General features: G+C 41.8%; 1 protein-coding gene across 4 annotated transcripts in view; it reads right to left on the reverse strand.

The window, feature by feature from the left end:
* TMTC4 (transmembrane O-mannosyltransferase targeting cadherins 4) overlaps positions 1-21,209 on the reverse strand; it is a 66,474-nt gene extending 45,265 nt beyond the window's left edge. The window contains exons 1-5 of one of the 4 annotated variants that reach the window (XM_037896416.2): positions 20,538-21,209; positions 16,650-16,865; positions 10,989-11,104; positions 7,987-8,203; positions 4,142-4,229 (exon numbers count right to left, since the gene is read on the reverse strand). In XM_037896416.2, coding sequence (XP_037752344.1) covers positions 4,142-4,229; positions 7,987-8,203; positions 10,989-11,104; positions 16,650-16,865; positions 20,538-20,603 — 703 coding nt within the window. In that variant the 5' untranslated portion in view covers positions 20,604-21,209. Of the gene's footprint in view, positions 1-4,141; positions 4,230-7,986; positions 8,204-10,988; positions 11,105-16,649; positions 16,866-19,405; positions 19,719-19,878; positions 19,995-20,537 lie in introns of those variants that run through there. The other 3 variants (XM_007066236.4, XM_037896415.2, XM_043535133.1) reach the window with 3 other exon arrangements.
* Between the last annotated feature and the right edge of the window lie 1,230 nt (positions 21,210-22,439).

A 22,439-nucleotide genomic window follows, 5' to 3' on the forward strand; every position in this document is an offset into this window, starting at 1 on the left:
GGTGGGCAGAGTCCAGGAACAAGCCAAGAAACAGTAGCCAAATGCCAGAGTGTAATCAGAGTTGCAAGTCAGAGGTGCAGCAGAGGATCAGTACTGAAGACAGGAGCCGAATGCCAGAGACTGAGTCGTAAGCCAGAGCAGAGGATCAGTACTGGAGAGGTAGGAGCCAAATGGGAACTGGGGCTGGAGTGGAGCAGAGCAGGAGCAGGGACCGGAAGCAGGAAATGGAACAGAAGCAAGTGCAGCATCAGGCATAAAATTCAGTGGGCAGGCAGAGAGCTGCTGCTGGGCTTAAAGGTCAGCCATCCTTCCTGACCAATCACATGGTGTAGTCAATCAAGTAGCCTGCTGCAGACCAGCTGTACTTGCTGGGTTGCCAGTAGACTGCTTCTGCTGCAGACCCTGATCCCTGACACCACCTGGACAGTCACAGCCAAACAGAAAGGACTTTGTTTGAAATATGGATAGTATACAAGCAAATAATATAAAAACAAGCCAAATTCATCTTTGGGGTAACTATGCTGAAGGTTTTGATGAGTGACCCTAGGGATGCATTTGGCCTAGTATGTACCCAACTGAAGGGTTATTCCAGTCCAGCATGGAAATATAGACTTAGGAAACTGAACTACTCTGCTTACTTGAGAGGAAGGATGATCTTATGATTAAGGCTTGGCTAGCACTCAGGATATTAAGTTCAAAGCTCCCAGCTCTGCAACAGATTCCCAGTGTGACCCTTGATTTCCTACCTGTAAAATGGGAGTAGTAATACTTCCTTTCTCCCACCCTTTGTCCAGATTTCCGCTTTAGATTAAGATCTTTGGGACAGGGGCTGTCTCCTTCTACACATAGATAGAACAACTCACATAAAATGGCCCAAATCCTGGGCCCTCCAGGTGCGATTGTAATATGACGAATATGAAACAAATACAAAATTAAAAGCCTCATTATAAAGGATTGTAGCCAGTTTTCAAAGATGATAATTTCATGTTTGAGTATCTACTACTACAAAGAAAGTTTTCAAGTTGATAGCCACAATAGGACAAGATTCTTTTCCTCCATCCTTCTATCGTCGTCACATACATATGAGAGAAAATTTCCACATGAAGTAAGATAAAGCTCATATTTCCCCTGATCATGGATGCATGCTCCTATTGTGTTGTAATGCGGAAAACCAGCTCAAGTTTCCAGCTCGAATTGCCAAAGTCCCAGATAGATGCTAACGTCATACCTATTTTACATTTGTTGTTACTTTTTTTTTTTGCTGCTCTCTTATATACACACAAGAAGCAGAGACTACTTCTTGGGCACACCTTGATTCTCAGAAGCCAGAATCATCTCAGGTATAACCTTGTTACATACAAGCACTCCTAGATGTTGAAAGTGCTCAGCATGAAAAGAGAAAATAAGTTCCTTGCCTTTATAAATGCACTTCCAGTCCCTTTATTTCCTCTTGCTCTCTCAAAAGGACAGTACTGTACTGTAAGATACAAGTCTGTAATAATATAAGACTTTGAGTTTGAGTAAACTTCAAGGAGAGAGACTTTCAATTAAATATATATTTTCTTGGGTCAATAATTTTTATTCTTCATGCAGAAGTGTCAGTAGCGGAGTAGGCTGGAAAAATAGACCCAGAATAAAGGCACTTAGCAATGCCATCAATTAACTGTTGAACAGAGCTCTGAAAATGTAGAGCACTGTACAGTATAAAGCGCTAATTATTATAAGATACTCACACACCAACAGAGGCAATCAATTTAATGAAGCACATTCCCTTAACATTGCATTGCTTCCCACTAAGATGATCTTCTGTCAGAAAAGGAAACCAATCTTTGGTTGGCCCCTGTACCTAGTTGAAAGCAGTACACCATATTGTGAGTGGGCACAGTGCCACACTAACAGATGGGTACGACTGTAAATAAGCCAAAGAAACAAAGTGTGCATTAAATTCCTGTTCAAAAAGCTTGAAATCTATCCAGAGTTTTGTACTTACACATAAAGAGATCTTAAGACTGCCCCTCCTTAGAACAAGAATAAGGGTGAGTGTCCAAGTGACTGACTGAGCAACCCACATGAGCTGGAGGAAAAAAAAAATTCTTCTCTCCTGGAAGTTTTCTAGTCTTTTTGTATTGCACAAATATTCAGAATATGTATGATCAGAGCCTAAACATTCTTTTCATTCAGATTGCTGTGGTGGGTGAACACTTCTAAGTAATTCTGCATACTGCACACTGTGGAATTAATTGAGCCTAGGCTTTTCTAGTCATGCTAATTTTTTGTTCCTGTGTTCTCCAAGTGCCATTCTACCTCTGTCACATATCTACCAGCATCAGCAAACTGGCAGACAAGTCTCATATAGGGTCTTACTGCATACACAAAGTTGTCTTTAATTTATTTGATTTGGTACAGAGTGATTGCAAGGAAATACAGCACATAGAAACACGTAAATGTAGGTCTGGAAGGGACCTCAAGAGGTCATCTACTCATCTCCCAAACAGAGACAGGATTAAGTATACCTAGACGATCCCGGACAGGTGTTTGTCTAACTTGTCATTGGAGGTTTTTAAGAACCTTTCCTGACATATATGTAGAAAGAGAAGGAAACAGAAAATACAAGATGGTGTCTGGACTATTCATTGTGACAGTGATTGTGTAGAATTTCCTGATTAAGCTCAGTGTAGTTGGCATAGTCACAAGCTACACAAACATTTAGAAGTGAACAGCAGCCATTAAAAATCATTTAAGTAGCCAATAGACTATCATATCTTAGAGAAGTATTATAACAAAGTTGTTCTTCCACAGCACTCACAGAGCCAATAAATAGGGCCTTAGCCCCACCCAGATTTCTGGCAGAGGCACATTAAGATGCTTCAGCCAAATTTTCAATGCTCTGTACATGTGTATAACTTCATAATCAGACATTAATGTATTCTTTTATAAACCTGTTAAATAGGGCCCCGAGATATTTTCTCACAACAAAGTATCTGTACCACCAAATTACTTTCAGATCAAATACCATAGCAGAGCTCGCTTGGAAGTGTGTCTCTGAAAGGTCTCTGCATGTTAAAATAATACAGGTGCTGTGAACTAAAGCCTATGGGCCAAATTCAGTACACCTTAAACACGTTATGAGCTGGCTGAAACCTTGTCCTAAGTGGAGTTAAAACCTTGAGATTGGAGGGTGCATTTGCACCGAGCAATTAACAGAACTGTAATGATATATTAATCACAAACCTGCACCTAAGTAAAAAGGGTTATTTGAACCTGCCCAGGAGACCTGGATTGTATGAACACAGAGGGTTTTGCTGAGTACTGATTTGCGTAAGGGGAGAGTGTATGTGAGAGAGAAGGCAAAACAGGACCAGAGAGAGAGAGCGCACGCACCTGAAGAAATCCAAGGTGAAGCCTGTAAGTATGGTATGACCCCTAAGAGTAGTAGTCGTCTAGGTAAGGGTACTGGCTGACAATAAGCTTGGGCCTGTAGGCTAGGAAACTTCTCCTTTTGCCTTTGGCTCCTACCGCATTCAGAGAAGCAGGGTCTGTTTATTTACAAGGCATGTACCAAGGCTGCATAAAAAAAAAAAAGGCTCCATCAACTTTCTCCCCCAAACAGAACATTTCCTGGGCTCTGAACCTTAGTTAACTGCTTGGGTCAAAAGGGGTAAATGCACAAGCACTTCCACTGAATTCAGAGGGACTAGTCATGTAAGTAAAATGAGCAGGACTTGGCTGTATATTAAAATACAAGTAAGGCTTATAAAGTTCGTTCCTGTGTAAACAATCCCAGCATAATGTCGACAGGCAAGCCAAAAAGATTAAAAAAGGAAAGTTAGCCTGTCAAGTTATACCCTGAGATATAGCTGTTTAAACTGATTTATTCCTTTATGTTCATAAAAAATAAGCCTTGTTACAAAACAAATCTTTTACATAAAATGTGTGTCTAATGTACAACAGGAGTCAGGTATAGAGTTTCTCTCATTTCCTCTAGTGGCATGTTCCTGCTAAAACAGATCTTCTGTATTTCCAGATAATTTAAACAGCAGTAAAAATAGCTCAGGTCAACTTGATGGTTTAGTTTACTGTACTTTACAGAGGCTGTGAATAAAATAATAAATTACACAAGAGAGACAAACATAATGCTTACTTTCTCTAAAGGCTTTACAGTAGCCAAGGAAAGACAACAAAAAGAACAGGGCACACAGCAGGTCTGCTCTGCCAACAATCCCTGCAACCTTTGAAAAAAAGAAAAAGAAAAAAGGATTTACTTTGTTTCTGTTTATTATCAAAAATATTTTTTTAAAGAAAATGTGAGGAAACGTAGAAGTATAATTCACTGAAAATATGAAATGGACATATAATTGTGTGTCACTTTTTCATTTCTGTAAATTGTTTTAATAAACTTTATAAGACCAAAATCAGGGAAAATGCCCATGGAGGAATATTTGTTTGTTGGCAGAAGAAGCCAGTAGATGGTTTGGCTTTTACTCACTGAAAATTTGCTATTTAAAAAAAGGATTGTGGGCATGATCCAAAGTCTATTCAAGTAAATGAAAAGACGGCCCTGGATCAGGCCGTATATTTGTGTAATTCTTGGACCCTAGCAAACCTACAGCTGTGGCACCTCAAACCAGAAATTGAAAGAATCTCAGCTTTCAGAAAAGTACATTTCAAGCTCTGTGAAGACAGCCTTTGACCTGTAAGCCAAAGGGAACCAATTGTTCATGCTAACAAGAACAAGCTGAGCTCCACTTATTACAGCTGAAGGGAGAGGGTGGAAGAGGACCTAAAGATCTTCCCCCAATCTCTGTACACACTTTTTATATCATCTGAATCAGTTACATGTGGGGTGCCTTCCAAAGAATCACCTAGTCTCACTACCAGTTCTACTGTGTTGGGGGGAGAACCCACGCAGGGGGTTTGCACCTGTAGATCCGTATCCAAAGCCCTGGAGTCCTTCCAGTGACTTCAGCAGGTTTGGCTCAAGTCTTTAGAGTGCTGGAGCCCAACTTTGCTGGAGCCTCTGTGCACAGACCTTTGGAAATGGGATTGGACCCACCAGTTCTCCTCCCCACCCCCTCATTTAGGAAGGGGACTCAAGGACTACAGAGGCTACTCAGGCTATGCTGCTGCTCTGCCATTTTTTCGAAGAGCAGAAAAAGGTGAATTCCTCCCCCACTTGCCTCACTGGAGTTTTCTAGTCTTCTCTTGGGCAAGGCACGGGGTTCAGACTCTGGAGCAAGCCTGTGCTACTCTGACATGAGTAAACTGCATCACTTAAATAGAATTTTTGAGAGGTGAAAGGTCTAGTGGTTTGAGTGCTGGACCGGGAAACTGATCCAAAGCCCGCTGAAGTCAATGGAAAGATCCCCCGATTTCAAACGAGCTTTTAATTCAGGTCTTGCGAGGAAGAAACTGCTGAATTCTAATTCCAGATCGGAAAAAACCCCTGTGTGGCTTTGGACAAGCCACTTAACCTCTGCCTCAGTTTCTCTATCTGTAAATTAAGGATACTAATACTTCTCTACCTCATAAGGGTGTCTGAGGATTAACTCAATGGTTGTAATGCGCTTTGAAGGTGAAAGTCAAAGTGCTGTTCTGTTTCAGGAACTGTTATCAGCTAATGACATAAAATAATCAATTCTAGAAATAAATGTCCATGTGTTACAGCAAAGGGCCTGGTCCTCTAATACCTGCTGTCTCATTGACTTCAACAGCACTCCTTGTGTAAGGCAGAGGTGCAGGATCAGACCCATAGCCTCTGGTCTCAAGGCAACACACAGTTTTAATTTTACGATCAAACTAGCTATCAAAGTTCCATGCAATAGGTAATATTTTATCACTCACATTTGAACAGGAAGAACACACACATTTTTTGTTTTTTAAAAAGACAAAATTATACAGCAGTAGTACTTACCTGCTATTCAGAAAGATCGTACTGAGATAACAAATTTTATCTTCAGACATTACCAAGACTAAACTTTTCAATATCCATTTTACATATGAAAGCTTTTAGATTCCTTGTTTTTGAACATACCAAAAATCAAAACAGGAAACTGACAAACTCTTCACAGTTATTATATGTCAAAACATGCCATCCAATTTTAGAGACAAGTTGTCATGATTTCAAAGCAACTGAGTTTTCAGCCTCATGGGAGGTGCTGTTTGAGGGGTGAGAAATGCATGCGTGTGTGTGCTGGAAGCACACGTCTTGATTGTTACAGTTAAAAATATTCAGTGTAAAAGATTTACAATTCATTGTTTAGCAGATTAAGTACATCTGTGCACCATCTGATCTTAGAAAAGGCGTGTTTATTTTCATCATGCTAGGTTCTTCTTTCCAAAATATAAAGAAATTTTATAGTTCCCAATCCTGCAAGCTCATTACACAAAGAGACCTCCCCTGAGCCCATGCAGATTAGCTTGCAGAATTGGGGCCTTAGTATCATTTAGAGCCCAATTTAAACAAATATATGCAATACTTTATATCATCAAAGACTAGGTGGTAGTTCTATTGTTCAGTCTGCACTGAGATTTCACGGATTCCCAGGTGCACAGAAGCTCCACCACCTTTTTGCCCCACATCTGGTCTTTGGGACAGCCAGGAGCAGTTTTCACCCTCATGTAACTTTACACTGGTAGCCGTGGTTCTCTAGATTGTCGAAATGCAAAATGCTCTGGTCACACCCCGTACTGAGGATGGGGGACAGGAAAACCTGATGTAGAGCTTTGTACCTAAGGATTCCCCTGCACAACAGCAATTTCCCAGCAGGCTGTTTAAATACAGCTGTCCCTTTCTTTTTCACCATCAGCATTGTGGAAAAGGGATGGAACAGGGCCAAGGATCTGGCTCAAGGTGGTGGAGTAAATCCCTGTGCTATGTATGGAAAATAATATGTACCAAACTTAAGAGCGCTTACTTCTAGGGAAGAGCCTGAATGTTAGAATTAAAACTTTTTAGTAATTTACAATGGAGAAGCAGTTAAAATGACTCCTGTTGGATTATGAATATTCATGGGATTTTAAGATCAGAAGGTATGATCTGTGATTATCTGATCTGATCTCTTGCTTAACACAGGCCATAGGACTCCCTTGAATTAGTTCCTCCTTAAGTCCAAAAACTACTGTTGAACTAAAGCCTATCTTTTAGAAAAATGTCCAGTTTTTAATTAAAATATTCCCATTGATAGAGAATCCAACACAACTCTTGGTAAAATTGTTCTGATGGTTATTGACCCTCACTGTTAAAAATGTGCACCTTAGATCAGTCTGAATTTATCTAGCTTCAACTTTCAGCCACTGGACTTTGTTATTCTTTTTTCTGCTAGATTAAAGAGCCCACTATCAAATTTTTGTTCTGTATTTTTATTGCAGACTAATCAAGTCAGTCCCTTAATCTTCTCTTTGTTAAACTAAATAGATTTAGCTCCTTGCTTCGATCACTATATGACTTGTTTTCCATTCCTTTAATCACTAGCATGGCTCTCTTCTGAACCCTCTCCAATTTATCAACATCTTCTTTGAACTGCAAACACCAGAACTGGACACTCTGTTCCAGCAGTTGCTGCACCAGTGCCAAATACAGAGACCATATAACCTCCCTACTTCTAGTTGAGATTCCAGTTTAGGTAAAGCAAAAAAAGAAATTAACAGTGATTAAGCCATTGCATACAGTTTATTCACGCCTCTCCTCTACTGTTCATGAGATAGCATGCCCATGAATGTACTCTTTATCCACTAACTAAAGATGGATGGCCTGAAACAGAGTGTATCTATTGAAGTTTACTTGCGCTGAAGGGATCACTAACTTGTGAGCGTATTAACCATATTATTATATAACTCTCAATGTAATGCATGCAAAGCTATAATAGATACTCTATGTAGTAATGACAGATACAGTATGTAACTTATAGGAGTGTTCCATGATTAGAGTTGGTCATCAACTTTGCAGATATAAAACATTATACGAAGATCTAAGTATTAGGTACTTACACATTCAGTATGCACTGGATGCACAGCAAACAGTGAAGCAGCTAGAAGAGATGCTTTTGGAGCAAGGTTTAGCCTTCTTCCTTTACTGCTGTATTGCAGCCCACCCAATAATATTGAGAAGACATCAACCATTAATACAGAGATAGCACAATGCAGTATTATATTGATGACATGAAAACCCACTGGGTGAAAGCCTCCAGCAAAAAGGTAATTCATTCTACATAAAAACAAAAACATTGAGATTAAGAGTCAGAGGAGAGCTTGGAGACACACAAAGAAAAACTAAACACTCCTGAAGAAAGAGAAGTAGCCTCTGCATGAGAAGCTTAATATTAAAAGTACATTTTAAATAATATCTAACACACCCACCTTACCATGGTTCTATCTCCAAGCATCCCTGTAGGCTCGTAGCCTAAGGCTACCAGGCCCTGATCCTTGCCCAGACAGAGGATTTCTCTATGGAATAGCACCCATACCCTCACACCAGTCCCAATTTGCAGCAGTCACCCTTTAATGCACCACCACTACCTTTACAACATCCCAAATGGGAAACACAGCAACTGTGGCTGCTTCTCAGTTGGTGCCATAACTTTAAAGTTGCATGACCGAGTAGTGCTCTGGGATGCAACCTTGTGTAAAATTAGAAAGTTGGAGAGTCCTGCAGAAAAGCAGAGATAGCGTATGCACATGAATGTTCCTGGGGGTGCGAGCAGGAAGGATAATGTAAGGTGAGAGTGTTCTTTCAGATTAAACCTTAAAATAAATGTTTTAAAAAAAAGCCCACACCACTCTCACACTGAGGTTCTAACTGACTTGCACAGACACTAAAGATCCCATGAAGCTTTCAGTTTACCAAAAAAAAAAAAAAGGATTTGTCGCAGGATCCTTGGCCAAAAATTTTCCACAGTGTGCATGGCCTACTCACTGCTGGGTTTTCACTCTCCACCCCAGCGGTGGCTGCATTTCAGTTGTGCTCCACACATACAGTTAAGTGATGTACTTTGGGATTTTGCACAATGAAAAGGCACACCATAAATAATTATTATTTAAAGGGTGTATGTGGAAGCAGCATTCTTTCGGGGACAAGGAATGGGAGTGCAGGTGGAAAGGGGTCAGGAAAGTAGGCTGGAGAGGTATGTGAAGAGGGAATTCGTACTGGTCAGGCTGTTTGGATAAACGTTCAGTGTAGGAGCTTATTCTGGGTAGCAAAGCTTGAATGGGAAAAAGTGTACCACAATTTTCTGTATAATATAAGCAATACACTAAAATCATACAGAAACTTAATTTAGATAATGGATTTCACCTAGTATGTCTAGCCAACCTGCATCTGGCTTAAGTGGAGTTCATTATGATGATCTAACCTGTTATAAATGTGTAATACACATAAAAGCAAAGTCTTAAGGGAGCTAGGGAAGGCCAATTTCTTACTTGAGGAAATAGCATTTTACTGGCTACCTCCACGTGCTCCTCTACGGTTTCAGATTTTTGAATACTTGTAAGTTTTCTGTTCAAATTAACCAGGGTGTTATTGGAGTCAGAATGAGCCTCAAAGGCCGTAAGAGGAAAGGAATCATTTTATAACGTATGTTTTATGCAATATATGGAAGCCTGTAATAGGCATTTCAAACACCCAGACATTTACATTATTTGTATTTGTATTACAGTGGTGCCTAGACTGGACTGAGATTGGACCCCATAGTGCTAAGCGTACAAACACATGGTCACAGCCCTTCCTTGACCATGCAGAGGAGGAAAGGGAAGTAAGGCCCCATGCAGACCCTGCTCTCACTATTACAGCTGGAGTCACAAATTGAGCAGAGGAATACTTGCCCAATACTCCCTGCTGAGAGCAAGTGGGTGGGGAGGAGTCCTGGCTCTGCCCCCTTTACTCACCAGGGGTAGTGGCTGGCCAGGCTCACAGCATGCAGTAAGCAGCTCCATGACAAGGGTGAAGTTACTAACTCCTTTCCCAGGCAAATGGGGAGCCTGGATGGAACTCGACAATATACGTACAAAGATACGTTAATACATAGCAGGAAAGTATATTAAAACTGTGTGTTCTGGGGTGGGCAGGGCGGAAATAGTTAAAAAACAACTGTCAAGCTGAGGTTAGGATAGATGGGCAGAGATCAAAATGTAACCGAACCCCAGGAAAATGAGAACAGAGCCCATTTTTGTTTAGTTTTAGACTTCTTATCTGACTGCATTTTAGCACCTAGATTAGAAGCTACTATTATTGAGGTTCTATATATAATTAAGATAGATTGATAAACACACAGAGCTGGGCACACAGCTTTGTTTTAGTTTTTAATCTATGTATACATCAATCAAGATGTATACAGTTCAGTCTACTTCCACCAAAGGATTCTGGTGACATGAATAGATTTCTCTAGCTACATTCTTACTGTTAAATATTACAGCACCTCTTGCCACAGGAAAAAGAAGGGAAGAAAAAACAGAACGAAAGGGAGAAAATCACAGAAGGGTCTTCAGACCTTAAACTGAGAATTTGTGGAAGCTGCTCAGACATTACAGTGATTAAAGAGAAAAGAGAATTACAGAATCTGAGGTGGGGATACTTGTCTTGATATGTTAAACCTGACTCTGGAGTAAATTTAAGTAGGAGGTATTATATAATTTATATTAATTATATAAACAATTATGACTCCATTTTTATTCCTACTGAGCAGAATTTACCCTTATGCATAGCACCAACACAAGGTCTATGCATCAATTAAATCCCTTGTGCTGGCCCTCTGCATAAGGGTGAATTTCACCCTTTGGTTCCGAACCTGCAACAAGCTGTGAGATGTGGGAGTTCACCAGCATGGAGCTTACTGCACGATCAGGTCTTTGGAGTTAAGCAAGGTAGTAGCTGTACTGCAAATAAGCTGTAGCAGAAAATTCACTTCCTTAAAGTCTCTTGTTTTTCAAAACAAAAAAAGTCAGTTAACAAAATGAACCCCCAAATCTAGCGCTCTGGGCACGACACCAGGTCTCACCTGAAAGTCAGGACAGTAAGTGGTCGATATGATTTGTGGCTGGTATTGCTGCTGAGTTTGCCACCCCAAAAGTCATGATGCCACAGGTCACCAAGTGGAGTTTCTGCTCTGAGGTCCTGAAAGAACACACGTTTAGCACCAACATTAACAACATTTCAGTTTAGTTAGAGCAGTTGGAAAGAGAACAGTTACATACAAAGCAAACTGGCACCACCATGACCATATTTTATAGACAACATTTTCTATCAAGTCTTTTAGTGACTGGCTACTGAAACCTGATTGATAGTTCCAAGTCTTTTCAATACCCTCTTGTATTCCTTTAATTATTGTGGGCTAGATGCTCAGATGGCACAAATCAGCATATTTTCCTGAATTTCAATAGAGCTCTGCTAAGTTCCACCAGTTGATGTTCTGACCCAATAGCTCTAGTGTAAAATATATTTAAAAATATATCTTTATTTTTGTAAAATATCTTATTTTAGAGCAAGGATCTTTGGAGATAGGAACACCACAAACTGTTGCAAATTGCCATTTTGCCACTAGCAACAGTAGGAGAACCATTAATGAAAGCAAGAAAGATATACAGCGAAGACTAAAGATAGCTCTTCTTGAAATCCTGTTGGGTGGCTTCCTTAACTTCCACATAACACCACTCCACTAGCGCTCTTTGTTTCTGACATATTAAACCTATCAGCAAGTTCCTCTATGTACTGCTCTACACAGAAATGAATAGTAGTAGTTAGGAAAGGAATTTCTTAGGTACCATCATGAAAGAAAAATAAAATCACAATTTTTAAAAACAACTACAAAATGGAAGTGTATAGTTTGCTTAATCTCTTAACTAAGATGATAAGGAAGTAATTTAGACTATTTCAACTCTAAATGGTGCCATAGGAGAGACTATGTGAAAATCTGAAGAACACAGATGGACATAAAGGCAGCCCCCCCCCCGGCTCCTTTTTTTTTTTTTTTAAACATATATTAGATACTCATCTACACAGCCTCAGAGAAATTTCTGAGCAGTAGCACAGCATGCTTCATATTCATCAATAATTGAAGCTGCTGCACTGAGAAGGCCACCTTACTTCCACCGAGCTGCCATACCTCTCCTCCACACACATACAGAGTGCCAAATTCTGCTCTAATTTATGTTAGTGCAACCTCATGGGGTATAAACGAAAGCAAAATGTGCCCTTAGTTTGATCCAAAACCATGAGAGCACCTAAGGGTGAGATATCACTACCAAAAGAATAACTTCAATAGGAGAACTGGTACCATGGGTGCAATCAATTATAGCTTATCTTATTTCCCATTCAACTAACACAGTAGTAAAAAACCAAACCAAACAAGCCAAAAAGCCCAAGACGCTGTACCACCACCATCACCACATGAAGCCAAGTACTGTACTTTCTAAAGGATTACTAAACAATATATAGGTCCATGTTTAGCACTGAATTCAGCAGGGATGTATAGATTGCAACTCCATTGCATTTCTATATCTGAAAGAAAAGACAGTCGTGTGATTAAGTCACTGGATAGGGACTGTAGAGACTGGAGTTCAATTCTCAGCTCTGCTATAGACTTCCTCCATGATTCGCTGTAAGCCACTTAAGCCTGATTTTCCATTCCATCGCAATTGTTTGCTATTCACTTGTCAGTATATAGAACATGCAAAGCTATCAGAAAGTCTAATATATTTCTTAAAATATAAAGCATTACAATTTGAATACAATCTTGACATAAAAGAGATGGTATCAACAACAAGAGGTACAAAATATATTTGTTGTGTGCTAACAGAGATTTTTAACCACCATGGGAAACACTACTCAACATCATTATGTTCATAAAACAGAACGCAAACTGTAAAACAGTCTTGCATGGTCTCTAAGTGCTCCAGCTAGGAAACAGTTTGCACAGTTTAATCAGAGTTTATTTTTTGTCTTCAGTAGGAAACAAGCAGGCAAAGCAAAATATCCAGAAATATCTTGTGATTCAATTTCACTTGCTTATGACCTGAATTCTCCAGAGCTCAGAACTGGTGAACTTGATCACCGAGCACTGGAAGTTTGGAGAAAGCTAAACTAAACTAAAATAGTCTGTTCACCTTCACAGGATTACACTAAAAAAAACCTGTTTGCTTTTCCTTAACTGTAAGGACTTTGCATCTATTTGAAAAGTTATGAATGATTTCCTCCACTGGAATAGAAAGTGGATACCTAGGAATCCCTAAATATTTGATTAGCAGCAGCCTATGCACAGTAGAGTGCAGTACTTGAAGAAGGGTCAGTTCTTCTACATATGGCTTACGGAAAAGATGCATTGTGTCTGAAATTCCTGCTAACCCAACGATTTGTTTTGCCAAAAATAAATAAAATAAATAAAGACAAATCGTTGTGCACCAGTAAAAATGTGTTTTTAAATGACAAGGAAGCATCTGGAAAACAGCCCTGAAAAACCAGTAAAAATCAATAACTGAATGCGCCACAACACAGTAGGCATGGGGCCAACTAACAACGGATCTTTCATTAGAAAAGGAAAGTGGGGGGAGGGCTAGCAAGTTAACAAAAAAGGATCACAGCGTGGTACCTAAGAAAACACTGGCAAAGCAAGGCTCAGCAGATCCACAGAATGCCTTCATCAGCTGTATTTCACATGAAAATAAAATATGGCATGCAGTACCTTGCTTAATAAAACCAGTCTTTATTATGGTACAGTACTTTCCCTCCCCACCAATTCATAACCTTTCATTTCTCCATTTTTGGTACTGATTTAATATTTCTACATATTTATCCTGCCCCTTATTTAAAAGGTCCAGTGGCACCAAAATCCCATTCAATTTCTAAAGGAATGTGTCAAGATTTAGATAGGGAAATAAATTAAACCTCCATATTTTCAAATGAAGGCTGAATAAGTAAGAATGAGGTTATTTAAGCAATTGATTTAGTTTCTTCTCCTTGCCTGCAGCCAGAATTTTAGCAGCTTTTTCATTTGCGTGCGTGTTGGTAAACTGAAACAATAACATTTGTCAGGTAAAAATGTGGAAAGAAGTGGAGGAAGATTACAAGTGTGGAAATTGCACTGAAACAAACTACATCTACATTGCCTTGGTTTAAATGTCAGTTTAAGAAAATGAAATTGCATCATTATCCTTCAAATAAAATTTGCAGAACCAGATTTTCCCAGGAGATGTGTCATTTTACAAATACAATACATTCTATAATCTTCATATGTATTTACACTTCCCCCAACATTTTTCTAGCTTAGGATATGGCTGACTTACTCAAGCACACTACACATTTATTTAAGCAACAATAATTCAGTGGGATGCTGAAAGACAAATTGCAGCAGGCTACCTCTATACTTTCTGTTGTGAAAAAAAATACTGTAGATTATATTTCCAGAAGATTTTTTGGCCACCACTATAGTATTGTTCTCTTCATTCTTTTGGTGTCAAGAGAGTAGAGTGTATGGGGAGAGACACTTTCTGTATCTATTCTTTTTTTTTTTTTTTTTTTGCTTCTATGTGCCTCTCTTACCACCTCTACCACTCATATCTCCTAGATCGGACTAGGACCACTGGAATAAGGCCAGGCACCCTTGGAAATTGTTAAATGTCCCCTTGGGAGGCATCTCAGGAACTCAGGACACTCAATATCTTGCATGATCACACCTTAAACCATCTATTTTAGGATTTAAACCATCTATTTAAACCCTTAAACCATCTACTTTAGGATACTTTAAAATCATGTAGCTTGAAAACTGGCTAAGGGATGTAAGCAACGATTGGCTAAAATTTTTTCAAAAAGTACAAGATTCGCAGTGCATTAAAGACTTTTTAAAAAAGCAAATACTTTCTTAATATTATTTTCTACTCAAACAATTGCTGTAGCTGCCACAGGAATGTTACAAGAGAGATGGTCCACGAGACACTCTCTCTCCATTAGGCTGAGGTTTACCTTATGAAGAAACCTTGAGAACCCTTGCTGAGTGAAACTCACCGTCAGCCCATCCTGCAAACACTTCTGCACAAGAGTAACCTTATCACCCACTGGAGGCAATGGAAAGTCTCACACTGACTTCAGTGGGGCTTCTTAGGACTTCAGTGACTTCTTAGGACTGGGTCCTAAGGACCATAATCTGAATTCACTGAAGTCTATGGTAAAAATCCCAGGACCAGATCCACAAAGGGATTTAGGTGCCTAACTACCATTTTGAGAGCCTAAGTCCTACATTATAGTTACCAGTGATATCCTCAAAACCCCACTCATCTGCTGCCTAACCCTGGAGGTGTTGAAATTCCACAGGTGCCTAAATTTCTGTCAGTAAAGTCCCTTAGGCACCTAAATTTTTGCTAGTGAGTATCCACAAAACAGCCTCAATCCTGATGATGCTGAGCTGCTCAGTTCCCTAGTTCATACCTAAATCCTGGTGGAATTCTCAGACTAGGTGTTCCCCCACCTAACTCATATGTGGGGACCTATCCAATAGGCCTGCTCAGAGCACACCTAGCAGATCTAGTCAAAAAAGGACAGCTTGGGGACAGCAGGTCAGGATTTTTTGGAGTTGTGCATGTGTCTCCTTATACCCAATAGCCCAGTTGTTAGAGTACTCACCTGAGATGTGGGGGACTCAGGTCTGAATCCCCACTTGTCCTGATTTGGAACAGGGACTTGAACCAAGATCTCCCACATCCCAGGTGAGTAACCTAATAGCAAGGGTATTGGCAATAATGGGATGGAGGGCTCTCACTCCCTGATTTTTGCACAAGCAAGGACTGACCTGACTTGGATATCTAATTCCAGGCCAGGGTTCATGTCTGTGAATCCTGAGCAGAGGAAGGCACCTCCCTCCAGTACCGAGTTAGGAGACCTAACCATTTTTGAGGGGCAGGATTACGCCCTGCCCCTCTCCTTGGCATTTTATACTGCCTACTTCAGGTGACTCCCTGCTCACTTGCTGGTTTCTGTGAATCCCTTCCTTAGGTTCCTGACTCTCTCCGTACAATGCATGGGGAGCCTGGGTGCCTAACTTAGTTAATGCCACTGGGCACCTATATCCCCTTTGTGGATCTAACTCCCAATGACTTTAATGGGAATAAGACTGGGTCCATAAATAGTCTCATGTACACACATCCACGTGTGGAAGTGTTTTCAGGATCAGGCCCCAACACTGTGCAAATTTAGCCAATTTCACCCTCAGTACACAGGTGAGCAAAGCACATTTCATTCAGAAAAGGTGGTGCTACTCTACCTTGATAACCATCAATGCTGTCCAATGGATCTCAATTGGATAAAGAGAATTAAGCCAGGGCAAAGTAATTAATTTGTTCATTACTGCGTCCTTGTTGGTGCACCAGCATCAAACCACGTAGCCAATAAACCTTTGGGAATAAGGATTCATTAGATTACTTGTGCTCCTTCTGCTTGCTTTGCAACAAAGCAGCCATGCATAGCTTTTGTGCAGTATTTACATAAATAGTGGCTTACTTTTTAAAACGCTTTGCAGAGGCAAAAGATCATTTTAAGAAAGGGAGGGGGTAAAGGAGAAATTCAACCCAAAATTCTTATTTTGCAAGGGTCAAATCTGGGGCCTAATTAAGTTGGCAGTATCAATTTAAATTAATTTTTTTCTACTACAATTTAAGTCAGAATAAACACAAACCTTATTATTGATGATAGCTTCAGAGTCATCAAAGACAAAATCTCCATCGTAGCTGTTAGCAAAACATATGCAGGACATGAGTCCAACAATAATTTTAGCCCAATAAGAGGGAAGCACAAACCATGATATTTCATGATCCAAATTAAATTCTGACTGTGCCATTCTGTGAAATACTTGTTTCGAATGTGGAACTCCAGCATTATGTTGGCTGCAAATCTGAAAAACAAACAAACAAAAAAAAACCTGCAATGTACAATTACATTTAAACACCATTAGCTTTGCTTAAAGAAATGAAAATCATACCAACATGTTTTGCATACGAAAACACGACACCTTACACCAGTGGTTCTCAAACTAGGGCCACCACTTGTTCAGGGAAAGCCCCTGGTGGGCCGGGCCAGTTTGTTTACCTGCCACGTCCACAGGTTCGGCTGATCGCAGGTCCCACTGGCAGCGGTTTGCCGCTCCAGGCCAACGGGGGCTGCAGGATTGGCAGCCAGCACATCCCTCGGCCTGTGTCACTTCCCACAGCCCCCATTGGCCTGGAGTGGCGAACCGCGGCCAGTGGGAGCCGTCATCGGCCAAACCGGTGACACGACAGGTAAACAAACTGGTCCGGCTCACCAGCAGCTTTCCCTGAACAAGCGGTGGCCCTAGTTTGAGAACCACTGCCTTACATGAGTGATGAGATGTAATTCTGAAATCCATTAAGGCAAAACGGAAAATTAAAAAAAAAAAGTTATCAAAACCTCTTTGGACATAATTTTATATTTCACATTTGAGAAAAGTAGAAAAACATGGTTGACTATGGTCTGAGCATAGAGTTGAGTTATAATCCTGACTCTGACACATGCTACCTCAAAAGCCTTGGGCAAGTCATTCTACTTTTTGAACTCAGTTTCCTTGGTTTTCAAATAAGGATACCACCACCCATTTTATAAACACATGCCTTGTGAGGATCAGTAAATATTTATAATGTTCTTTGAGGATGATGAATACCAGTTAGGGCACAATAAACCCAAAAAGAACTGTGTTGATGGAACATGAAGGACCTAAGTTTGCAAGGACTCCATGTGTGGAATTCACAGGGACTTCAACAGAGTTGCACAGAGTTCTTGGAGAACGAGGCCCTACAACTGGCATTCAAAAAAATCAGAGTCAAGAATAGGGTTGTAAGTTTGGGTTGGATGGATTTCTGGAGGTTTCATCACATGACAATCTTCAATTCCTGGAGACTCCAGGACAATCCTGGAGGATTGGCAACCCCGTCAAGAAGCATAAACTTAAGATTCCAACAGCAAAGTTCACTAGGTCATGCAGCACGTCACGCATATTTTATAATACACATCTTACTAACAGAAAGATAAAATAGGCACATAATCCAATATAAATTTAATAAGGAAAAAGACAAGTACATGTTGCAACCCAGATTTATTCATGCTGTCAAAACCTTAAGTTTTGCATTTCTTGACTTTATGATTTTACCTGTGGAACCTTAGTGGTGGGTTTTTGCATTTGATCTCCTAGTTTTATTTATTTTAAAAGGAAAAAGTCAAGAGTTATTTGTCTTGTGGAGTTTACAAGCTATTCTGGCTTGGCAAATGGAACTGATAAAGTTCCTTGTTCTTTAGCTGTTCAGCTTGCAGAGCTTGTCAGTGTTACCAGTGGAATTCACACAAGTTGCTTGAAACAGTCTACACATTCCTAACCTGTGTAAGTACACATGCGTGTGTGCATGCATGCACACACACGCTCCTGAGGCATGTCCCTCAAGCCCTGTAATTTGCTACCCAATTTGCTGAGACACAGGTGTGGAGTGGTATGGATCTGAGAAAGACCAAAAGAGGAAAATATTCAGAAGAAGCTATCTAACAGAGCTGAATAGGCTCACCACTAAAAGCAAAATATATTTTCAAATGTAATCCACTCCTGGTTTACAATCTAATGAAAGATTAAAAGTGTAACCCTTAATCAGAAGGAAGCACATACATTGCTACTAACAGCTTACATACTACAGTGATGGCCATTACAGAAATACTTAATTAAAACAGATTTCAGCAGCTGCTCAGAATTCCCCTTTCCCAGAAAGTTTCCCCTAACCTGGCTGCTTTTTTCCATTTTTCTCATTTATATTTGCCATAATTATTTACTAGTACCTCTATACAGGATAGCTCAATCTGTGGGGTTTTCCATTACAGGGACAGAACTGTTAAACACTCAAGCATGTTCCCTGAATATGGGGGAGAAACAATCATATATATATCACAGATGTTTTGTTTGTTTAAACGGGACCCAACTGTGTGCTTGATGCCAGGGGAGGATACCACCGGGGGTCTGACAACACCCACTCTCTTTTTGGTACAGTCACAGTGCATATTTCCATTTCACTGCTGTCTGGTGTGGCACAGAACCTAATAAAATATCATTCTAGGGGGCTCCTTTACATGTAGAAGGAAAGTTGCATATTTAATATTACATGCAACACCCCATTAGATAGCTGGCAGCGTACCTAAACATACCGCTAGAGCTCAAGACTCCACTGTAACAAGAACAGATTACTCGGCTATTTGTGAATTAATGAGGCTGTGCCGTCTCACACGGAATCAGCTGTTTATGCAGGTAAAGAAAACCAGGGATTCAGCTCTCCGCCTGCAGGAGAACGCCTCCGGCACTGTACAGACCAGGACACCCACACACGGTCCCGCTATAAGAATACAGCGGGCCACGAGCACTGTTTGAGGAACCAGGAAACTTACTCCTAGTTTCCAGTCCCACAGCGGGGACAGGCAGACGCAGAGAGCTCGCCCTGCGCTCCCGGGGAGGAAGGAGGACTCCTCCGCTGGGGAAGGCGGCGGCAGGGGAGCGAGGGAGCGGGACGAGACCGGTGCAGAAAGCACGACTCGCAAGTACAGGAAGCTTTGGCCGCGCACGTTTTCAGAGCTGGAGCCGCGGCGGCTTCCGTGCGTTTCTTTTCTCCTGGAAGCAGCACACGAATGACACACCATGGAGCGGGGCTCGCAATGCCGGCGAGGTTTCCGTGCTGGCTCCGCCGCAGAAGTCAGGAGCCAGACCCACCCCCTACCCGGCGAGGCGCAGAGCCAGCCCCCTGCCCCGGCCCAGCCCCCTGCCGGGGGCACAGGGCCCCTGCCCCCCCCGGACCAGCCCCGGTCCCCTGCGGGCGGCAGGCACGACCGCCCGGCCCTGCTCTGGGAGCCCCGCAGAGCTTTACCTGCACGGAGACGGAGCGAGAGCCGCATCTCCCACCCGGCTGCGAAACTCTGCCCGCTCTCCGCGCCCGGGCGCCGCCGCCCGCCGCCGCTGGGGCGGGGGCGGGGCCGCCTCGGCTTCCGCCCGCCCCCGAAAACATCCTCACCGCCCATTGGCCCGCGGCCTGGCCCGCCCCGCCCCGCCCCGGCGGCCGCCTGCGCCCATTGGTGGCGGCCGCTGTGACGCGCCGCGGAGCGAGCCAGGGAGGCGGAGCTGGCTCTCGCCCCGCCGCGCCCGGCTGCGGGAGCTGAGCCACACCCCTCTGCACTACACACAAAGGGGGGAGAGATGCGGCCACCCAGCCGGCAGCGCGCAGGCGCACAAGGCTGCCGCCCTCTGGTTTGCGGCTTGCTCCTCATTCACAAAAACCTTTTGTCTCGGCGGCCCGGCGCGCGCGCCGCTCCCTTTGCGCTGGTGCGCGCCGAGCGCGGGGGGGCCGGCCTGCGGGCTGGCAGGACTGGACGTTCACTGAGCGTCTTCCACCCCCACCCTGCTTCATGGCTGATCACGGGCCCTTGCTTTATATGGGGACTACAATAGCGCCCACGCAGGAGGAGGCCTCCCCCCTCCCCCCCCCAGGAGTTCGCAATCGGAACGAACCTGAAAGGTTTAAACTCTCACCTGTTTAGTTCTCGTTCGCCTCACACCGCACCGCTCCTCGTGGAAATAAGTTTTCTTCCGTACCATTACACAAAGTAATCCTGGGAAAGAAGATGTTATAGACCCATTGCACTAATAATACAGACAGTTGCTGCAGTTCTGGGAGCCAGTGACCAGGGTGGTTACCCTGGGCACCAGCTTCTCGGGAGTGCCATCCTACTTCGCCACTTTTTTTTCTTTTTTTTTTTTTTTTTTGACTCAGCCGCTCTGGGGGATGCTGAAAACATCATCTGCCCTGGCCAGCAGAACGCTTAGGTTCTGTTCCTGCTGGGGTTACCCATTCTGGTTGGATGTATTCCTGGAGGTTTCATCACATGACATAATCTTTAATTGAAGATTAATCTTTTCATTCCTGGATACTCCAGAACAATCCTGGAGGGTTGGCAATGCTACCTCCTGCCTGGACTAGTGACGAGGACACCAGCTGTTAATTACGAATTTCACTAATAGGATCCATGCAGACAGTAAAATATGCTTGTGAAATAAGTGAACAAAGTACATTTGGGGATGCATTCTCTTAACTTTCTTATTGTTTTTGTTGACTTAGGTCCCAATTGTGCCATGAGCACCACAAGAGCAGACCACTCTGTGCAGGCAGACAGTTGTTGCAGTGATCTCACGTGTGGAGCTCATTCATGAATGTATTGGGGCCAATGTGAACAAAGGAAAGCAAGGAAAATGCATCACAAAATGTACGTGAATTTCTCAAGTGTACTTTCATTTTAAGCAGTTAAGAGTATGTATCCAAGTATACTGTTTAATGCTCTAGTATCTTTTCTAAAAACAGTGAAATCATAGTAATATTAGTCCTCTCTACAGTCATCCATGAATCCTTGCTAAGGGCAGAGCAGAGACACCTAATTTTGGGTTAGAAATTCTGAGGTGTTTGTAAAAAGAAAAGGAGGACTTGTGGCACCTTAGAGACTAACAAATTTGTTTGAGCATAAGCTTTCGTGAGCTACAGCTCCGATGAAGTGAGCTGTAGCTCACGAAAGCTTATGCTCAAATAAATTGGTTAGTCTCTAAGGTGCCACAAGTACTCCTTTTCTTTTTGTGGATACAGACTAACACGGCTGCTACTCTGAGGTGTTTGTGTTATTAAGTGTCAAATTAGTGAGGATCTCTCATATATAGCACTTTTTCAGTCACAGACCTCAGTGCTGGGAGGGGTTGCAAGCACTTTGGAGGACAGGATTAGAAATCAAAAAGACCATGACAAATTGGAGAATTGGTCTGAATTTAACAAGATGAAATTCAATAAAGATAATCACAATGTATTTCTCTCAGGAAGGAAAAATCAAAATGCACAGTTACAAAATGGGAACCAATGCCTGGTTGGTAATGCTGCGGAAAAGGATTTGGGGGTTATGGTGAATCACAAATTGAATACGAGTCAACAATGTGATGCAGCTGAAAAAAAAAGGCTAATATTATTTCGGGGTATATTAACAGGAGTGTTGTTTGTAAGACACATGAGGTAATTGTCCTTCTCAGCTCAGCACTGGTGAGGCCTCATCTGGACTACTGTGTCCTTTTCTGGAAAGATGTGTGCAAATTGGAGAGTCCAGAAGAGAACAAAAAATATATAGAAAAGGTTTAGAAAACCTGATCTATGAGAAAAGGTTAAAAAAACTGAGTACATTTAGTCTTGCGAAAAGAAGACTGAGCAGGGACCTGGGAATCTTCAAATATGTTAAGAGCTATTATAAAGAGGACTGTGATCAATTGTTCTCCAGGTCCATTGAAGGTAGGACAAAAAGTAATGGGCTTAATCTGCAGCAAGTAGATTTAGGTTAGATAATAGGAAAATCTTTTTAACGATAAGGGTAGTTAAGCTCTAGAATAGGTTTCCAAGGGAAGTTT

Source organism: Chelonia mydas, chromosome 1 (genome assembly GCF_015237465.2).
Source record: "Chelonia mydas isolate rCheMyd1 chromosome 1, rCheMyd1.pri.v2, whole genome shotgun sequence".
In the NCBI taxonomy this organism is placed as follows: domain Eukaryota; kingdom Metazoa; phylum Chordata; order Testudines; family Cheloniidae; genus Chelonia; species Chelonia mydas.